The sequence below is a fragment of the Mus caroli genome, chromosome 15 (genome assembly GCF_900094665.2).
Source record: "Mus caroli chromosome 15, CAROLI_EIJ_v1.1, whole genome shotgun sequence".
NCBI lineage: Eukaryota > Metazoa > Chordata > Mammalia > Rodentia > Muridae > Mus > Mus caroli.
This window is the reverse complement of record NC_034584.1, coordinates 69,890,763-69,905,563: the sequence shown is the minus strand read 5'-3', so window position 1 is coordinate 69,905,563 and position 14,801 is coordinate 69,890,763. Positions and strand designations below refer to the sequence as shown.

At 46.7% G+C, this 14,801-nt stretch overlaps 2 protein-coding genes across 3 annotated transcripts; one reads left to right on the top strand and one right to left on the bottom strand.

Annotated features, from left to right (window-relative positions):
- Positions 1-4,380: 4,380 nt before the first annotated feature.
- On the bottom strand, positions 4,381-13,490 carry Znf623 (zinc finger protein 623). Of its 2 annotated transcripts, none has more exons than XM_021183330.2 (2): positions 13,283-13,490; positions 4,381-6,657 (listed from the first exon to the last, which is right to left on the bottom strand). In XM_021183330.2, the coding sequence occupies exon 2, from the start codon at positions 6,582-6,584 to the stop codon at positions 5,085-5,087; it is 1,500 nt and encodes a 499-aa protein (XP_021038989.1). In that variant the 5' UTR covers positions 6,585-6,657; positions 13,283-13,490; the 3' UTR covers positions 4,381-5,084. The 2 variants fall into 2 exon arrangements, with proteins under 2 accessions (XP_021038989.1, XP_029326012.1); XM_029470152.1 differs by lacking the exon at positions 13,283-13,490 and adding an exon at positions 12,992-13,150.
- On the top strand, positions 13,088-14,144 carry LOC115029427. Its single transcript, XM_029470153.1, has one exon. The coding sequence runs from the start codon at positions 13,088-13,090 to the stop codon at positions 13,529-13,531; it is 444 nt and encodes a 147-aa protein (XP_029326013.1). The 3' UTR covers positions 13,532-14,144.
- The last annotated feature ends 657 nt before the right edge of the window (positions 14,145-14,801 follow it).

The following is a 14,801-nucleotide window of genomic DNA, read 5'->3' as shown; positions in this document are numbered from 1 at the left end:
ACAGCCAGGGCTATACAGAGAAACCCTGTCTTGAAAAAAAAAACCATGAGTTGCCTTGGTCAGGCTGGAGAGATGGCTCAGTGGATAAGAGCACTTGACAGCTCTTCCACAGGTCCTGAGTTCAATTCCCAGCAACCATGTGGTGGCTCACAACCATCTGTAAAGGGATCTGATGCCCTCTTCTGGTGTGTCTGAAAACAGCTACAGTGTACTCATTAAAAAAAAAAAAAAAAAAAGAGTTATCTTGGTCATAATGTCTATTTACAGCAGTTAAACCCTAAGACAAAAGTTAGAGTTTTCAGTAATGATGTATACATTGTATTGATTTCCCCATAAACATATTATTTTAATAAATATCTCATGAATGAGTTTCATTTTTTTTTATTTTGGGATAAATGGGACTCTGTTTATTACTGATTGCCTAGAACTGTTGAGAGAAAAATGCCAGCAATTATTATAAGCCAGAATTTATTTATATGTGTGATTCTCTGTGCTAATGTCTGAGCCGCCTTTCTGGGTTGTCCACACGTGGTTTGTTCCTCTTTCGAATCCTCACATTTGATTACTGTGATGCCTTCATCTTTGTACTGTAGGTTGTCTATTTCATTGTTACAAATTCTGAAGGTCGGGACTGGGTCTTACTTAACCTGTACGTGCCTTCATTATACTCCAAAGAAATTACCATCTAGTGGAAGACAGAACATTTGCAAGCTGGCTGCACACCGCATTCTCTGCTCATCTGAACCCCGAAAGCAGAATCTCTACACTGCATCCCCATGTACTGAGGTCAAGAAAGAACTCTAATTGGAAATCGTCTCTACCGATTAGCTTCACTCTGCCATCAGTCAGGATTGCCAGATCTAATGGACTCTTGTCTAGCCATGCGACCTTTGATGCAGAGTGACTATCTTTCCACTTGGCACTTTGCATCCCTCTCCTCACACTGCTGCCCACCTTTGGGACTCCTTTCTGGGTGGTGGTGGTACATGCCTTTACTCCCAGGAATTGTAAGGCAGAGGCAAGTGGATCTCTGTAAATTTGAGGCCAGTCTGACCTATAGATCTAGTTCCAGGACAGCCAAGGCTACACAAAGCAACCCTGTCTCAAAAACACAAAACTTTTAAATTGATGTGTATGGGTGTTTTCCCTACATGTATGTCTGTGTACCATGTGAATGGCTGGCACCCCAAGGAGCTATAAGAGGGTGTCAGAACTGGAGTTGTAGATGATTGTGGACCATTGTTTAGATGCTAGGGAATGCACTGGGTCCTCTGGTGGAGCAGGCAGTTCACGTAATTTCTGAACCATCTCTCGAGCCACCTGAGCTCAGCTTCAACACACATACATGCATGCAGGATGAAAAAGGACTTTGAAATATGTTAGCTTTTCATCACTGTGGCAACATATTTGAAGATGACACAAATGTGGATTTGTTTGTGCTCGGTTTCAAAGGGTTTATTTTTAGTCCATGAGGTTAGCCTCACTGCCCTGGGGCTGTGGTGAAGTAGAAACACCATGATAAGCAGGATCAGGTAGCAGAAGGGGCTGCCACTTTAGGTAGTAGACAGGAAGTGAGATAGGAGGGTATCTAACGGTACAACATGCCCCCAGACTGACCTACAGCCCAGCTCCAGCTTCTAAGGGGCGTTCAGATTATAGGTGGGAACCACCTTGCTCAGTTTGGGAAACCTGTTTTAACTTTTATTATTTACTATGTGTATGGGTGTTTTGTGTGTGTGTGTGTGTGTGTGTGTGCACCACACGCATCTCTGGTGCCCATGAAGGGGCAGAAGAGGGCAGTGGATCCCCTGGAACTCAAGTTAATGACAGTTCTATGCTCCCAAGTGGGTGCTAGGAATCAAACCCAGGTCCTTTGGAAGAGGAACCTGTTAAAACCTAGGTAAAATGTTAAGGCCTAGATGGAATGTTACTGCTCAGGTAACGGTTACCTGGCTAGCCTGCCATTTTGTTTTGTTACTAATACTCTAAGGAAACTTTCTTTTTTTTTTATCATTATATAAACTTTTATTATAACAATAAATAATAAAATAATTTATAATGATAATAGTGGAAGTGGAATGAGGAGGCGAATTCTAACTTGTACCAAATACAAACTCAGTACTTTTTTTTTTTAAAGAATAAAATCATGAGGGAGAAAAAGCAGGGAAAATTTTTGAGAAATGGCACTACAAATAAAACTATTTAAAGAAAAAGTGTGAGGTATACCTAAAATAGCCAACTTATATCAAAGAGAAACATTGACGATACGTGACCAAAACATGAACTATTAAAAATACCTACGTTTTCTGGTGCACATTCACAATGGATTTACAGCATGTCTGCATCTGTTTATGATTTATTTATTTCTGATTCACTTTTCTTTGGTTATTTGCCTACACTGCTTTTTTTTTAAAAAAATTTTTTTATTACGTATTTTCCTCAATTACATTTCCAATGTTATCCCAAAAGTCCCCCATACCCTCCCCCCCACACTCCCCTACCCACCCATTTCCACTTTTTGGCCCTGGCGTTCCCCTGTACTGGGGCATATAAAGTTTGCGTGTCCAATGGGCCTCTCTTTCCACTGATGGCCAACTAGGCCATCTTTTGATACATATGCAGCTAGAGTCAAGAGCTCCGGGGTACTGGTTNGTTCATAATGTTNTTNCACCTANAGGGTTGCAGATCNCTTTAGCTCCTTGGNTACTTTCTCTAGCTCCTCCATTGGGNGCCCTGTGATCCATCCAATAGCTGATTGTGAGCATCCACTTATGTGTTTGCTAGGCCCCGGCCTAGTCTCACAAGAGACAGCTATATCAGGGTCCTTTCAGCAAATGCTTGCTAGTGTATGCAATGGTGATAAGGAAACTTTCTATGTTGTTTCTGCTGTTACTAGGAAACTTTCTTATGCCTAAGTTGATTATTGTGGCCTATTCTATGCCTTTGGAAACTAATCACGATATAAGTCAATAGAACTCCTTTGAATAGTAATAATATAGATTGGACCAACCACCTAGCAATACTTCCTGCACCTGTGTATAAACTTTTATGGTGTTTGCTTTTATAAGGTGCCCCTGGGATGGACCAACATAAGAGACACACCTGTACCAATATAAGAAACGACTTGGAGTCAGACTTTGAATTTTGAATGGTGGCTGAGTAAAGTTTAAGTTTCCAAGACCTCTCTGGGAATGGATATCCTCCTTGGCATAAAGAGACATGTATGTGGGTAACTGACATCTGGTTGACAAGTTAAGACTTAACGTTAGACAAGTCCCATCCTGAGAGACAAGACATGAATATCAGACAAGGTAAGTCCCCTGCCACAGTTGAATACCCCAACCAATGAAAACAGGAGTAATGTACAACAAAGACATGCTGTTCCTATGGAAACCCATCTCTAAATCCTGATTGGTGGAAGAACCTGGCACAGATGTTGGTGGATTTTAGGCTTAAAACCTCTGTGGGATCTTAACTCAAGGTCACAGTTCAGCTCCTGAGCCTGAATTTCGTCCCTGATCATTCCGTCTTGGGGTGTGGTGTTCAATAAACCATCCCTAGTTGATATGAACCTTCCTAGATCCACAGTGCCACTAGTTATGGCCTTATCTAGGGCCCTTTCAAGAACTGGAGCCCTTCACTCACTGTTCTGTGATCTGTCTGGCTTCCTTAGCACACTCCACTTAGAACGCATGGCACCTTCTTTCTCTCTTCTTTCAAATAGCTAAACGTTTTGGAAAATACATTTTCAAACAAGTGATGTTAGGAAGAGGCAGTTAGGCCTGGAGCTGTTAAAGCAGAAAAGGTGAGGTAGGTATGAAGGTACTGTCCTCAGAGTACAGTGGACAGCTCTAAATGAGACTGCGCCACACCAGGTGGGCAATAACTGCAGACAGGAGATTGTCAGCAACTCTTTTTTTTTTTGTGGTTTTTCGAGACAGGGTTTCTCTGTATAGCCCTGGCTGTCCTGGAACTCACTTTGTAGACCAGGCTGGCCTCGAACTCAGAAATCCGCCTGCCTCTGCCTCCCAAGTGCTGGGATTAAAGGCGTGCGCCACCACCGCCCGGCTGTCAGCAACTCTTAACAGGAACAGGTGTCAACAGGACTTGGAGGTCAGTACTTCCTAGTAAACAGATCACACTGATGGAAAAAAAAAAAAAAAAAAGGACACCCACAGATGTAAAAACAGCAACACAGAACGGAAGCAAAGACTCCGGAGCACACACACATCTGTAGTCTCGGCACTCAGGAGGCTAAGGGAAGTCTGAGTTTGAGGCTAGCCTGGGCCACATGGTAAGACCCTGTCTCAAAAAAAACAAAAAAACAAAAAAACAAAAACAAAAAAACAAACAGATAAAGGATATGCCAATTACACAGACTTGGGATTTTTGTTTTGTTTATTGTCATGTGCGAGACACTAGGGACATAGGAGCCAATGACACATCCTTAGTGTCCTCGGGAAACAGCATAACAGGAAAGAGAAGGTTCATGATTGTGGTATTTAATAGCAAGTATAGTAGCAGTGGTGAACACTGAGCGACAGAAGCACAAGACACAAACCCAGCTCAGTACCAGGGAAGCACTTTTGGCCATGACGCCTGAGAAATGATACACAATGACCAGGAACGACTGGGAGACACCGGGACAGGAGTGGGAGCAGCCTGGAGGATGCGGTGGCAATCAACTAACTGCATTACCAGGCATCAAACAGTTGAGGAAGCAAAGGCCAGAGATGAGTCCCAGACAACAGGGAACCGACTTGCAGTTCTGCATGAGAAAAGCCCCTTTCTCTAACCTTTCAGACAGGGAACCATTTCTCAAGTCACAATACAGTTCTTCTTTGAAAGTACTTGAGAGTGTATTGTAACTTCAAATAAAATCTAGGAAATTCTTTAGAGGTTCTCCCTCAGTGAACAGCTCAAGATCAGCTGTCTAGTCCTTCGGCTTGCCTGCCCTGGTGACAGACAACAGACCAGTAACAGCCTATCAATGACTTGAAAAACTGTGACAATCCACATCTTCTAAGCCATATATGTACTAAGGATGCCTGTTTAAAAGCACCACCCGACTCAGAGTGACTGTCTTATAAATTATTTCCACAACACTCCCGATCTGTAGACCTCTCTCCTAAATGAACGGAGGTCTCACTCAGGGAAAGATCCTCCTGGTGGACAAGATCTGGGGGTGGGGTAAGATCTTTCCCAAGTTGGCTATACGTGTAGAGCTTCTCTTCCGTGTGCATCTTCTGGTGCTGAAGGAAGTTGGATCTCTGAATAAAGCCTTTCCCGCAGTAACTGCACACGTAGGGCTTCTCCCCGGTATGAACAATCTGATGCAGCAATAGCTTAGAACTCTGGATGAAGGCTTTCCCACAGTCTTTGCACTCAAAGGGTCTGTCTCCAGTGTGGATCTTCTGATGCTCAGTGAGGTGGGCCTTCTGCAGAAAAGCCTTCCCACACTCCTTGCACTCATACACCCGTTCACCAGTGTGGATCTTCTGGTGTCGTATGAGGTATGAGCTCAGAAAGAACGCCTTCCCACATTCGTTACACTCATAGAGTTTCTCTCCACTGTGGATTCTCTGGTGCTGAGTGAAGTTGGATGTCTGACTGAAACGCTTCCCACACTCAGTGCACACGTAAGGCCGCTCTCCGGTGTGAATCCGCTGGTGCTGAATGAGTTTTGAGCTCCGAATAAAGGCCTTCCCACACTCCTGACACTCGAAGGGCCTCTCTCCAGTGTGAATCCTCTGGTGCTCGATGAGGTCCGAGCGGTGTCGGAAGGCTTTGCCACAGTCTCTGCACTCATACTGTTTAACTTCTGTGTGGATCTGGTAATGGCGGATAAGGCTTGAGCTCCGAATGAAGGATTTTCCACACTCGTTACACTCATAGGGCCTTTCTCCTGTGTGAATTCTTTGATGGCGAATGAGTAAAGAACTCTGACTGAAGCCCTTCCCACACTCTTTGCATTCAAAAGGCCTCTCCCTAGTATGAACCCTCTGGTGTCTAAGCAGGTCTGAACTGTGACAAAATGCTTTTCCACACTGTGCACACTTGAACGGCTTTTCCCCAGTATGGACATGCTGATGCTCCCTCAGGCTTGCGTAGTGAACGAAGTCTTTCCCGCACACGTTGCACACATAGAGTCTGTCCCCAGTGTGGACTCTCTGGTGTTCAGTGAGGAGGGAGGTCTGACTGAAGCCTTTCCCACAATGATCACATTTGTAAGGCTTCTCCCCCGTGTGAGAGATCTGATGCGGAACTACATCTGAATTAAATGGGAAGCCTTTGCCACCAACACCACAGGAATGGGCCTCCCCATCTATAAGTTCTCTCTGAAGTATAAGAAGGTTTGAGTTGAGAATGGGATTTCTTCCTGACTTACTACACGTTTGGGCTGTGTCTCCTGTTTGAATCTTCCAGTGGGTCACTGTCATCTGAGTGAAGCCCCTGTCTTGAGAGGAGGGACTCTCCAGGCTCTGCTTTTCTGGGTTCCCCAACAGCTGCGCCAATCTGTCTTCATGAAATTCCCGAGACTCAGAGGCAGAGGGCTCCAGCACTGTGAGTTCGTCTGACATCATCTTATGTGAATTTTCATCCCCAGAAATTCAGGCTTCCAGATCCCCTTCTTGCCACTGGCTCCTACAGGAGAATCTGAAATGAGAAAAGAAGCTGGTCTTTCCCCTTTGGTAACAAGAACGGGCCGAAGGTGTGAGGTTAAACTGCCATCCGACTGAGAGAGGAAGCATCTCCTCTGCCCACACTTCTGACCTGCACTGTTACCAGCCCCAATCAGTCACCCACATGGGAAGGCTTCCTGCGGCCCGACCTGTGATATGGCCAACCTTAGGACAAATAGGCTGTGCTACACAGCACTCTTCTAACTTGTGTCCTGTGTGGGTGACAGAGGGATAGGGATATAGTCAGGACTCTACTTAAAAACCAAGACATGTAATTCCAAGATCACTCAAATAAACTCTATCACTCATACTGCCCACTACCCTCATTCACATTCTGGACCGTGTGATCTATATCTTGTCCCTACCCAGAATGCATCTCACTTTAGGCTATTTGTAGCATGCAGGGCCTCAGTGCTAGCAGCATTGCTGACCTATAGTGACTGAGCCTGAAGCCAAGAATCTCCACACTTCTAACCTCTCCCTTTCAGTGGCCTTATAATCTGGTTCCCTCCGTGACATCCCTTAATGATTGGAGTGATGCCGGCAGTTCCCGTCCTAGGCCTCACTGGCACACTGCTCTCACTTTATTTATACTTAGCCCCCATAAATGGTTGGGTTCTATACCCAAAAGTTAGCCTACCTCAGATAAGAAATGAACAAAATCAAGCAAACACACAAACACACACACACACACACAACCCCTACATTTGTACCAAACATGAACGTGTCCCTTTTTGGAGGAAGGGCCATTCATTATTCCTTGAAAACAACATACTTACCTACCTGTCACAATGTATTAGGTGTGATAAGTAACAGAGATGATTTAAAGGACAGAAAGCTGTAAGTAGGTAAGAGAGCATACAAACATTACACATTTTCTCCTTAAGACGGGGTCTCACTCTGTGGCACTGGCTGGCTTAGAACACACAATATGGACCAAGCTGGTCTCAAACTCACGAAGATCCACCTGCTTCTGCCTCCCCAGCGCTGAGACTAAAGGTGTGCGCCGTCACTCTGGTAACTACAGCGCTCTGAGAAACTCCAGCACCCTTGGTTTCGGTACCTGCAGTGAGGAAGTGGTACAGAATCCTTTCCTGCACCTCACCTGCCCTTTTCTTCCCATCACCTGTGTGAGACCAGCTCTGGCTAGATCCCATCTGTTTTGGATCTGTCTGAACTCTTGCTCTCTACACTGACAGCCCTGACACCCTAAGGGTGTGGTCAGCCATGTTCAACACTCACCCAACTCTCCTTTTCTTTTTTTAATCCATCACTGGAGCTGTAGAGACAGCTCAGAGGTTGAAGATACTTGCTGTTCTCATAGAGGACCCAGGTTCCCAGCCCACAAACCAATGGGAGTTCACAACTGTCTGTGACTCCAGGGGATCTGATGCCATATTCTGACCTCTGTGGGCACCAGGACCACATGTGGTACACACACACAGACACACACACACACGAACACACACAGACACACAGACACACACACACACGAACACACACACACACACACACACACACGAACACACAGACACACACACACACACACGAACACACACAGACACACACACACACACGAACACACACAGACAGACACACACACACACACACGAACACACGAACACACACAGACACACACACACACACCAACACACACAGACAGACACACACACACACACGAACACACGAACACACACAGACACACACACACACACGAACACACACAGACAGACACACACACACACACGAACACACGAACACACACAGACACACACACACACACACAGACACATAGAGGTAAAACACTCATATGCATAAAATAAGCATTTAAAATAGCCAATGCTTTTTCCTACCCCTTAACCCTTACTTCAGTGAGAGGAAAGGCAGGGAGACAGGAATGGCCGCTTCCACCACTGACCTGTGTTCCCATCAGTCTTCCTCCCTCTTGTTTCAGGAGTCAAGCTGTACTTGACCTGAAGAAGGTCCTCACCTCCACTTGCTCTAGACCTTCTCCCATCCCATCTCATCGAGCCACCGCTCCCTCCGTCTTGAGATAAAAGCCTCTCTGCTCCTCTAGCCTGCCATTCCAAGTCAGCACACAGTAATGCGAGTTCTTCCACTTAACTGGGGAAAGGAAGCTGGAAGTGACACAGTAGGGAACAAGAAGAGGCCTTGACATCCTGTAGGTGGAGTATCAGCATCTTACTTTAAAAAACTAAATGGGGGGGCTGGAGAGATGGCTCAGCAGGTAAGAGCACTGACTGCTCTTTCAAAGGTCATTAGTTCAAATTCCAGCAACCACATGGTGGCTCATAACCATCTGTAATGGGATCTGACGCCCTCTTCTGGTGTGTCTGAAGACAGCTACAGTGTACATAGATATAATAATAAATAAATCTTTTAAAAAAACTAAATGGTACACCTATCTAGTCTCAAGTACTCTGGGGAACGTACCAATTTCCTATCTCAAAGAACACGAATACCAACCTAACTTCCCGAGTTCTAGTTCCTCTCCAGTTAACTGCCTCTCCTCTCCACAATGACACTCAATGGTCACCGAGTTTATTTTACATCTCTCCTCTGTTACTTTTAAAAAAAAAGATATTATTTATTATGTATACAACATTTTACCTACATGTTTGCCTGCAGGCCAGAAGAGGGCACCAGGTCTCATTATTGGTTATACAGCACCATGTGGTTGCTGGGATTTGAACTCAGGACCTCTGGAAGAGCAGCCAGTACTCTTAACCTCTGAGCCATCTCTCCAGCCCCTCCTCTCCTTTCTTATGGAAAGGACCTCACTGGGGTCAGACTCCCAATAGACTATAGTGTCACCAATGTTGGCCACTTATTCAATCCTACTTCTAGCATTGCCTGTCACCCAGTGACTTACTCATCAAGTCACCTTGTCACAGTGCTCCTGGGACAGCCTCTATTAGCTTTCTCCCTCACCAGTTACCTCCATCCCAGTGTTCAGTGAAGACAGTGGAGCCTTGCCTCCGTCTCTACTGACCTACCTTGGCAGAGCGATGGTATCTACCATTGAGAATGTTTTCCTTCTGAGACTGGGCTCCTGCTCCACCTGACGCCTTCTCTTGGGCTTTCTAGAGTTTTCACACTCTGACTCATGCTCAGTCTGCCCCGTCCGTGGTGAAATCCCCACCACGTGCACTTGTTTGGGCCATAATCATCCTTTATTCACGCCCCCCATTTATTGCGCTGTTTGACCTGTAGGCCAGACCATTATCCTGCACCCTGCTCCTGTCTCAGAACCTCAATGCTCCCTCTACTGGTGTCTCTCAAGGCACCAGGGTGACAGTCTTCTAACCTGTCTTCACACTCTCTTCTACCACGGCCTTTCTATAAAGCCAGCAGGCAGACCCTTTCAAAGCATAAATGAAATGGTGACTTTCTATTTTAAACCTTTCAAGGCTCTCCAATTCCCTCCTACCACCATTCTTCCCCAAGTATGTAGGTGAATTAGCAGGAACACTTGAGTCACTAGACAGTTGTGGTGAATATGCTTGGCCAGGGAGTGGCACAATTAGGAGGTGTATGTGGCCTTGTGGAGGAAGTATGTCACCGTGGGGGTGGGCTTTAAGAGACCCTTTTTCTAGCTGCCTGGAAGATAGTACTCTTCTCCTATTTGCCTTTGGGACAAGACAGAAAACTCTCAGCTCCTGCATACCTGCCTAGATGCTACCATGCTCCCACCCTGATGATAATGGGCTGAACCTTTGAATCTGTAAGCCAGCCCCAGTTAAATATTGTCCCTTACAAAAGTTACCTTGGTCGTGGTGTCTGTTCACAGTGTGAAACACTAACCAAGACAACACTTGAGCTCAACCTTTCCCATCACCCCTTCTAAGAGCTGGCTGTTCTCAGGGGCCAGTGCTCTGCTCTGCTCCATGCAAGCTTGAAGCTTCAGAACCCCTAAAGCTACAGCAAGGCAGTGCTGCCAGTCCGTGGCACCAGAGTCTCACTGGCATTCAGTATAAGGAAGTTCAAGGCAACCCAGCTAGTCACAGGGTTTGGAAAGGACCTGCATACGCTCACGTTTTAGAAACCACCAATGCCTTCTGACTTTTATTATTTTATGGAGTGCTAAGGATAGTGCTCTACCAGTGAGCTACACCTCAGCCCCTTATATCAGACTTAGAATGACGACGCTATCTGGACACAAGCCTGCAGCTGTTTACAAGAATAGCTTAGAACCATGTGTGCCTCTCTGTGACTTTTACAACTCGGCAGCTAGAGATGGCTGAGCAGTTAAAAGCATTGACTACTCTTCCAGAGCACCTGGGTTCAAGTTCCCCAGAACCCACGTAGCAGCTCATAACTCTGTAATGCAAGTTCTAGGGGATACAACGCCCTCTTCTGGCTTCTGAGGGTACCAGGTACACACATGATGGACAGACTAACAAGCAGGCAAAACACCCATGCTGCAAGATAGGATCAGTGAACACCAAGATACTGTTAGCTCAGCCCTTAGCACACACCTTTAATCCTCCTGGCTGGACTACAGACACACCCGTAGTTCACACTTTTAATCCCAAACAATGAAGGCAAAGATAGTTTGTACAAGGAAGCACCCATGTTTGGAAGTGATGTCTGATTGAGAGACGGACAAGGTGACAAATCAAGAAAGATTTGACAGAACAGGATATACCAACTCTTACTAGAAGAGAAAAGAAAGGGAAGCCACTTAAGGGTCCCGCAGTCTAGAGAAAGAAGAGAGGCAGGTTTACAGTCAGGTTGAGGAGAGAACGAGCCAGAAGATTAGAACAGAGTACCAGACTTAGTTGGAGGCCAAGCAGAGCAATTCAGAAGCCAGACTGAGTCAGTCAGCTGGGAGACAAGTTTGATACAGAACAGCTGAGTTAAACCAACCAGGAGATTCCAGAAAGAACCAGAAGGGATGAGCTTATTCAGCAGCAAGTCTCAGGGGCTGAAAGCAAGTTTAGGCCTAGATTAGATTGGACAGAGACTAGAAGCTTCCAGGACTAGCTTCCAGGACAAGCTAGCAGATGGAGGCAGTAAACCTTAGAGACAAAAATTCCATCAGGAGAATAAAAACCAACATTAGACACCCATACACATAAAGAAAAACAGGAGCAGGAAAGTTTGCATCTCTGCAGCCTTGGGAATAACCAGGCAGGCGGGCCTCGACATGGTGTCCCTGGCAACCTGTGGATGTGCCACTGCAGCTGTGGAGGTAGCTGGGTGCTGTGTGTGCAAGGCATGCTTATTTGAGGTCAAAAAGAATAGAGCCAGTGACTGGCTGCTCTCTTAGGACTCCTATTCCAACCTCTACCTCTAGCCCCTACATACAAGGTCTCCTGCTGCCACAAAGAGTCTTCTTTTCATAACAAGCCCAGGGCCTTTTAGCAGCCATTTTCCATAAGCCAACAGAGCAGTCAGAAGGGCTCTGTGATTTACTTGAGAGGCACCACTTTGTTCTAGCCCACTGCTTCTCTGGCATCCCATCCACTTCCAGATCAAACCATAAATCTTATAAGGAGTGGGGGGAGAGGGGGAGGGACCTTTCCCAGGTCTACCCTCTCTATATATCATCCTCCAACGTATTCCAGAACCAGAAATCCACCCCCAAGGCTCCAGGAGTGTCCAGAGCTGCATGTGTTGGCCTGTGAGGTTTCTCTATACCTCCCATATGAAAAAAGAATGCCATCATTATGCCAAGTATTAAAACAGATACAATGCCACATCCGTGACAGGAACAAAGGTCTGCTCTTTGCCTTAAAACTTGATGTGTGTGTGTGTGTGTGTGTGTGTGTCTGTGTGTGTGCGCGCGCATGCGAGGGGGGAGTCTGATTTCTTCGTGAGCAGAAGACATTTGTTTCTTTCATTGGGATGGGTCTCAAAGGACTGATGTCTAGAAGTGCACAGGGCGACTGTGAATATCAGCTCTCCACCTGGAAAACTACTTGAGTTTAGAACTGTTCTTCTGCTAATATCCCGGGAAACCTCTAGCATAGCATTCAAGCCCTGGGGACTCCTGGACCACGGTGGGGCAGGGTGCAAAGAGGACTAAATGTTTCTGGCATTATCACAGAGATGTCATAGACGTTGATTCAGACACTTCATGGAATAGGACAGCTTGTATGACACCTGACCCCACCTAAGAATCCTCCTTCATGTCATACGGAGCTGATTCTGTCCAACACACATATTATCTTCAACCCCTGAAGCACTGGGGTGCCTGCATTGCATCTCCTCGGACAGAGGCCGAAACGACTGAGGGAAAGCAGAAGGGCAAAGTCCAAGCCGAAGAGCAGCGTGGCGCGCACCTGCATTCCATCACCTGAGCAGCTTAGCCTTCAAGCAGCCATCGGGGGTCCGACCTGCAGGCGCCGAGGCCGAGTGTGCAACCCTCGAGGGCCTCGATGTCTGCGGACGAGCGGTCCATGCATCTACCGCCCGCAGCTCGGCGAGGAATCGCAAGGCTCCGGCCCGAACCAAGCGAGGAGCTACGGACAGAGGCCAAAGCGAAGTGCAGCGGGCCCGGTACACTAACCAACTCGCTGAGCCCCGCCGGTCACGAGCCCGCCCACCCGCGCGAGCCGCTCCGCCTCACTCACCCGGAGCCCGGCGGCGAGAGGACGGCGCGGAACCAAGCCGAGCAGCATCCAGGCGGGCAACCCCGGGCGGCCACAAAGCCCGCACCGCTGCCGCACGCCCCGGCCGGAAGCTGCCCGAGGCTCCGCCCGGAGGACATCCGTAGGCACTCTAGGATAAGAATGGGGGCCGGGGCCGTCTCCGTGTCACAGACTTCCGGGCCAGATTCCTGCGGTCAGCCGGAGGACCCAGTGCGCAGACGCGGTGGCTGAGCGCCCTGTTTGCGCACGTGGGTGTGGGATTAGCGGCGAGGCTAGGCAGTAGATGTCGCCAGACTTCCCTGGAAGAGCTGGGAAAGGCAGGCTCTTTAGAGAGCTTTTAGTAAAGGTTTCTTGTTGGTTATTAGTGATGGTTCTGTACGTAGCTTTTGGTTGTAGCTTTGGGCATTTAGAACATCTTTATCATTATCTTATGTGTGTATGCCTATGGTGGAAGGACAACTTTGAGCCGCTGTGCCTAAGACACATCTTTGTAATAAACCACTGGAGACTCAGAGTAGTGAAATCGGGACAGTTTATTTTACAACTTTGCAAAGTCAAGTGTGAGCCTAGAATGTCAAGCTCACTGATGGAGGCAGAGATTTATTTTATTGTGTGTTTTAGTGTTTTTTGCATGTGTGTATGTCTGTGTACCATGTGTGTGCTTGGTATTCTTGGAGGTCAGAAGAGGGCATTATATTCTCCTGGAAATGGAATTATAGACACAGTCCTTAGCTGCCCTGTGGGTGGTGGAAATCAAACCAGGATCCTTTGGAAGGGCACCAACCAACTGCTTGATCTTAACCCCGAGGAATCTCGTAGAAGGTACAACCGTAAGAGTCATCTAGGTCTTAACAAAAAAAAGTGTGTGGGTTTATCTCTATATTTTATATCCTGTTTTTTAAAAAATCTGCCACTGAAACTGCACAATGCCAAGCCTCAGCTGCCCTCCATGAACTGTTCATGTCTTCAAAACCAATAAGTACCACCTGGGTGACTCTTATGCTACCAAGTTCAGCTGCCAGCATGAGGGACAACCTTGGCTGCTTCTGGAACACAGCTTCTGTGTAACTCTTAGGAAATACTTAGAAAGTTTTTACCTCAATGATGCTAGTTTCTTCTTAATCACTACTAATTCTTCAGCTGCAGCTGACCAGCATCGAGTATCACAGCAAAGCAAAGGTTTCACTTTAGTAGTTCTGGTATCTTGTTTATCACTGCTGATTCTTCAGCCTCTGCTAACCTGAATCCCAGAATCTTAATTCAAAAATAACAAATGGTCCCAATGGAATCTTGGAGCTTCACTCTGATACTTACCAAGGCAGGGCTCCATCTTCGGCACTGCCCTCAACAGCCTTATGTCCCAAACTCTTACAGAACAGCTCACTAAGCATTAGACAATTTTCACAGCCCTTCCCCAAACAGCATTATCTGTCACAGAAACACCCCACAATTCTGGTACCAATTTGTCTTGGGGTTTCTCCTGCTTCAATGAAAGCCCATA